The sequence below is a fragment of the Trichosurus vulpecula genome, chromosome 3 (genome assembly GCF_011100635.1).
Source record: "Trichosurus vulpecula isolate mTriVul1 chromosome 3, mTriVul1.pri, whole genome shotgun sequence".
NCBI lineage: Eukaryota > Metazoa > Chordata > Mammalia > Diprotodontia > Phalangeridae > Trichosurus > Trichosurus vulpecula.
The window spans coordinates 38,848,114-38,854,712 of NC_050575.1; the positions used below are offsets into that span (position 1 = coordinate 38,848,114).

Here is a 6,599-nt window from a genome sequence, read left to right on the forward strand (position 1 = left end):
AATTCTCTGATGTTTGCAAAGGGTTCTGACACCATCAAAGTTTATGTTCTGCCACAGTACAGTATACTTCATTCATCTCCAGTGCCTATATTTGCCTGAGAGGCTCAAGATGAGCCTTTTACTTATCAATTTACATCATGTTTATTAATGCTTTTTTTAAAAAGCTAAGGCCAGAAAATTTAAATTTTTGACTGAAAACCAGACTAAAGTATAACTTTTACCATATCCTTCTATGAGGGTGAATATGAGAAGTGTGAGGTCATCATGTCTTTGAATTGTAAAATCTTTCCTTTCCTCTCTTTTTAATTTTTATGTCTCTCAAGCTAAAAAGAAACATTTTTTAATTTGACTATACTGTATTTTTCTCATAAGCCAGGATTGACTTGGAGGTTTAAAAATTCAATTATAGAAGTCATTTTGCCCGTGTAACAGCTGTCTTGAAAATAAGACTTTCCCTGAAAGGAAAAACCATCTTACTGATGAAAGGCATGTTTCTGATTGGACAGGATCAGGAAAGATTTGGTAATGGAGCACTGATTAACTCTTTCTCCTCATCCAATTGACTATATAGGCCACTTAGGCAGGTACTGTCTGGTTTTGGATATATGTAATTTCAAATGATTACTTTTAAGTGCAGGGCTAGCATCTAGAGACAATCCCATTTTGTTTTCAGAATAAAAATATTTCTCAATCCTTCTGATTGTAGGTTTTTTGCTTTGTACAAAGGCTTGCTTCCCAAGATTATGAGACTTGGACCAGGTAATGATGACTCCATTATATTTATCCTTCCTTCTTTGTTTTCCTGGTGTTTTTTTAAAAAAATCATGTCTATCACCAACACAATTAAAATTCCCCACGTGGAAAAACATGGTAGAAAAAAGGAGAGACCTTGAGGGTTTAAAGTTGCTAGTGAATCTTTAAGATAGTTGTCTATACCTTTTTAAAAATATATTTATAACTTTGGTGAAGTCCTGATAGAAACAAAACACCAAGTTAAGTAGATACAAAAAATAAAAAACAAACAAACATAAAAAACCCAACAACTCAGAAAAATCCAAATGGCTGGGCTGCCTTAGGGTACATAATGATTTCATACGAAAGGGAAAATCTTCTGTAAGAAAATAAGCAGCCCCTCAAGAAAATCCTTCTGTTCCCAGTTTATTCTTGGGTGCTGCCTCACCTCCATTTTCAAAGAACAACCATTAAAAGTGTGAGAAGAAGAGGGAGAATAAAGGTAAAGATGTCAAGTTGACTTAGAGAAGTATTCCTTCTCTTTGCAAAAAAGCTTCATAAGCCAAACATGGTTCGTCACCATAACTTAAGAAAAAAAGACAAACCCAAGAAAGATGACAATTTTGTTTCCTACAATTAGCCTAAATAATAATGATCATGATAATGATAATAATTCACCTTATAAAAATATAGCCCCTTAATTAAGCACTTTACATATATTTCCTCAGTTCATACATATAGGCACATCACCTTTCCTTGCCTCTGTCTTTAGACAGGAACACCTGTGTGAAAACTTGATTTTCTTTACTTAAGGAGTGAAGTACACACACACACACACACACACACACACACACACACACACACAGGTAGTTACATCTCACAGGGAAAGCAAGCTATCCCTATGTAAATAGACAATAATATTATTCCTCTGGATTCAACCCTGGGCAAATAGCTCTGGATTATATGCAACCTTGTGAATAAGTGCAAAAGTATGCAGTAGACCACATATATTAGTTACCAGCCCACACTCATTTACTCAACCACCCTGGTAATAAAATTAATTACTCCAATACCCTCTTCTATTCTTAACTTGTCTTCTTCCTATAGCATTCACTCCTATTAAAAGAGAAATAACTTTGGGGCTCCACTTATGAATCTGATTTTTCACCACCTCCAAACCTGACCAGAAGACAGTAATGAATAATCAGGATGCATTTTCATCCATTCAGGATCTTTCTTTGCCTCTTCCCGTCCCCCACCCCAAATCTCTATTTAAACCTTTTCTTCAGACAGGCTTTTGAAAATGGATTTAGGCCAGGATATGGTCCACCTGCCTTATTCCATACACTAATAAGTAGTAAAGAATGTTGATTTTTTTTAAAAAAATTGTTTTGCAAGTGCCTTTCATTTTCCTTCACCAACCAGTAAAAGACCTCATGGTAGAGCAAATCACAGTCCCTTCTGTAGGGAAAGGGCCTAAAGACAGTGGTGACCAGGGAGAGTTTAGCTAAAGTGGTAATTGAGTGGAACCTTAATCCGAAACTCTTAAATGATCTTAACCCAAGTTTGCTTGCAAATGTTTGGTTGGCTTTTGAATTTTTTTTCCCATGAGGTATTCTCAATTGCTATGGTGTTAAAACCAATTAGCAAGATTGTTCTCAACTTACTATTCAGCCTAAGCAAAGTTTTAAATGACTGGATACCTATGGAAAGGTCTGACCTCTTTTGTTCCCATTGCACAAACCTCACCAATTTCAAAGAAAATTAAAATGGGGGGGGGGGATGTGTATGTGAAAGTTTGGAAATAATGATAAAGATTCTACCCCAGGAAGAGAGAGGAAGGACATAGGAGTTACATGATTATTCCTAGGCTAAAGAATCACCAAACTATTCTTGGAGATTGCCTAAATGAAAAACCTTATCTTATAGATGAGGAAAATTAGGCCCAGAAAGGTTAAATGATTTGTCCCAGTTCAGGGCAACTAGTAAGTGAAAAAAACCAGTACTCGCATTAGGGCTTTCTATCAAACTTCTAGGGCAGTGTTTATTTTTATTACAATGCTGCTTAAACATCCAATTCAACTCTTATCCAACTTAACATTGTTGGTGCAGTGTAGCTAAGAGACTTGGTCCTTCTCCCAAAAGAAAATATCTTGTCATGTATACTTCAATCTCTTGACATCATCTGAGCCATCTAATTCTGCATGTTCTTGGCTTCCATTGTGAACATATAATTATAATAGAGGAAAAAGAGATTACAGATTGCTAACCTCCTGAAATGTGATCATTTCAATTTGCTGATGATAGAAAGGGGATGCTGCAGTTAAGTGGAATCAAGTAGAAAAAATTTATTCATAAGCTAAAAATGAAAATTATCTTATGTACATGGTTACAGAAGCATGTGGAGCTCTTAGTTTTATAAAAATTTATGGCAGTGCACATAAAATAACTCAGATCAGAATCTAGTTCTATTCTCCTCTGAAATGTAAATCATTCATCTCTGTCCCCCTCCCCCAATGTTATATAGATTCTGCATAAAATATATGTAAGTTTCTGATAGTTTTCACACAGTTCTACATGAGTGTGAGTAAACACAGCATTGACCACCTCTAGTATCACAGAGAATGTATATCCTTCAAAATGCTCATGCAGCTGTTCTGTCTGTGAATTATTTCAAACAAAATCATCAATAAACAACCCCCCAACTCCCCATCCTTATAGTTTCTGTTCCATTCTGTCTAAATCTTAGGATTAAAAAAATAAAGTATCAAATGCTTTTCTTCTAAACTACATCAGTCATTTTTTCATTATAGTTTTAGATAATATTCTTGGTATTCATTGCAACACAATTTGAAGTGACATTCTACTTGACATCATTGTAAGAGAAAGTGTCTGACTTTTTTTTGAGGAAGGTGAAGTTTTTTTCTGAATACTACTGAGACAATTAAATTATGGACTAAGAAAAATATAAGTCTTTTGCTTCCATTTGAAGATTCTAAAAATGTGTGCTTGCATTCAGGCCATGTCTTAACATGATCAAATATGTTTCTATTTACTTTTTAAAGTTAAAAATGGTTTGAGAAGTCTGATGGGAAATCATGAAAGTTGATGTGGTCTTGATTTTTATGAGACTTATATGATAACATATATAATCTACAATATATGATTATATCATGTATACAACACATGTGTATATATGTATGTATGAATATGCATTGATGATTTACTCATAGTGCTCTCCATTACATTGAACGGAGCATTGAAGGATGCAGGGAGACAGGAAGGAAAAGACTGCAGATACCACAAGAATTGAATAATGATAATCTTTCTTTTTCTCTTTTAGGTGGTGCAGTGATGCTTTTGGCTTATGAATACGTATATTGTTGGCTTCAGGAAAACTGGTGATTCAAGGATTGCCTATGAAATCTTTTTTTTGAGATAATGGACATCTGCTCTATAACACAGTGATCAGAGCAGAATCTATTATTAGTGTTGACAGGCAGATAAACTTTAAAGGAGAAAGCAACTTTCCTCAAGAACAAACACATTTAGAAATTCTTTAAGTATGTCTCTGGATATATTTTAAACTGTAATTGTGATCATGTCATCTGGTCCATGGAGAGAAAAGTAATCTACAGCAAACATGTAATCAGAATGGGGGAACATTCATATAGAAACCACATTTATAGGAATGCCTTGAATGAATTCTATAACATTTTTGTGCCTCAATTCATATTTCATCTTTACCATATCAATAATTACTTTATCATACAAAGTCGAAGAAAAATATGTACAAGAAAATTAAATAGTTTTGTTGCCATTTTAACAGTACTCAAGTGCTTAGAAGAAAAGCAAGGTTTTTGTTTAAATTTGTTTAAATATCCTATAAGTAATTAAATTCCAAAATAAGTAGTTTAACTTTTAAAAGTATTGTGAAAATATTTCAAGAACATGAAAATGGACATTTATTGTACAAAAATTTTTGAAATAGTGATACCAAAGTTAATTTTTTAAATATTTTAATTATTCCATTGACTAACACTTTCACTATTTCAAATAATTAATCTGAATTGATATGATGCTATAAATACAGGGATATACATATGAATGTTCCTATTATATATCATATATGTGTATGTGTGTGCACATATACACACATACACATATATTTATATATATATATATATATAATTTTGCTGATTATCATATTGTTTTGAACTGTTGTTTGAAGTGGACCAAGTTTACAAATCATTATATCAGAAATTCTTCACCGGGAAACATTAAATTTCAATATGATAAACTCTCCTTTTTTGAATCCATATTTGGAAATGCTTTCTTGCTAATTCTTTTATTCTAAATCATAAATGAGAACTACTATTTATTGTCCAGGTTTTTGCATAATTTTTATGAGATTATTAAGAAAAATGCATGAAGCAAAATTACATTCCTGATTATTAGTCTGGAATAATAGCTCAGGTGTGAAGCCTGCTTTCTATGATATATCACGAAGGTGAAAATGTTTAGAATAATTAAGCCTTCTTAGAATTTCCAAAGATTCTTGTATTAACATGTACTAACAAAAATATGTATTTGATTTTTATGTAACTGCATCAGATTTTGTAACTATACTTTGTTGCTAAAGATGTAAAGATATGCCAGTAGCTTAAATCAGCAGAGGTTTTTCCCTTCTAGACAACAATTATACCTGAGTGAACTAATACCATGAGGAAATTTTGGTTAGAAACATTTTAAAAATTAAAATTAAAAGATAACATTGTCATTATTATTTTTATTAATTTAGAGCATTCAAAATATAAAAATAAAAGGCTTTTAATATACTTATATACATACACAGCCTTCTGTTGTACATCCTTTCCAACATGATTTTTTAATTATATTTCAGCCCAATCTTTCAATAAAAGGACGATTAAAAACAGAAATGCAAAGAAAAATGAGAATGTGCCTTCAGTAAGATCCAATTGCATTCTAGCTACACAGGTTATATTTCCAAATTATATCAAAGAGGACTTTGCCTGAATAAAGGCCATGTATTTGAAGCATTAGCCTCTCCTTATGGACAATGTGGAAAAATACATCTAAAGAGTATATCTGCCAGTTTAAAAAGAATACTTTTACCCTCTGGGAAACAGAGAGGATATGTCAATGATAATGAACAAACATAAACAAAAGCTCCACTGCATTCCCCTTCTTTTCTATTTTTTTGAGTGACTTCAAGTCGTGAGATAGTTCCAATAGCAAGTAATGTTTGGGGTTTGCTTGGTTTTCAATTTACACCAATTGAATTGTCTGGTGTTAAATTCTTGGACAAAAAAAAGTTTTCCATATTAAAAAAAATACAAGAACCAGAAGAAATATAAATAACATAATAACAAGAGACTTTTGAAAACAGAAAAAAAAGAAATAAAAATATTTGGTTTCATTTCTTCCGAGTAACAATTAGCATTATTCAAAGACCCTATGTCACCTGGAAAACTCAGCAAAATATTTGATAATGACTAATCCTATTATCTAAGTCAGTTTTTCTGACAGGCAGAAAAGACCCTCTTTGGACAATTTTTAAAGCATCCACAAAACATTGGACTGGCACCTTTCATTCTTTTGGTTTATAGTCTACCTTTTCTCTAGACTTGAAACTCCTAGATGTCAATAAGAGTTCAACAAGATCAAAGGAAGCCCTGAGAATTCAACTGCTCCTTTTGCTTACTCGTATTCCTGAAGTTATAAGCCTGTTTATAGCATAGAACTTAGGTTGCTTTGGCTGCTACAGGACAGCTGCTTTAATGGGGTGGGGGTGGGAAAGGACTTCCTTGGTCATGATTTTGTGGGGAATTTGCTTATTGTTTATG

At 32.8% G+C, this 6,599-nt stretch overlaps 1 protein-coding gene across 1 annotated transcript in view; it reads left to right on the forward strand.

Annotated features, from left to right (window-relative positions):
* SLC25A21 (solute carrier family 25 member 21) overlaps window positions 1-4,781 on the forward strand; it is a 765,710-nt gene extending 760,929 nt beyond the window's left edge. Inside the window, exons 9-10 of the mRNA XM_036752803.1 lie at window positions 707-759; window positions 4,076-4,781. Of these exons, the coding sequence (XP_036608698.1) occupies window positions 707-759; window positions 4,076-4,137 (115 nt within the window). The 3' untranslated portion in view covers window positions 4,138-4,781. The remainder of the gene's footprint in view (window positions 1-706; window positions 760-4,075) is intronic.
* The last annotated feature ends 1,818 nt before the right edge of the window (window positions 4,782-6,599 follow it).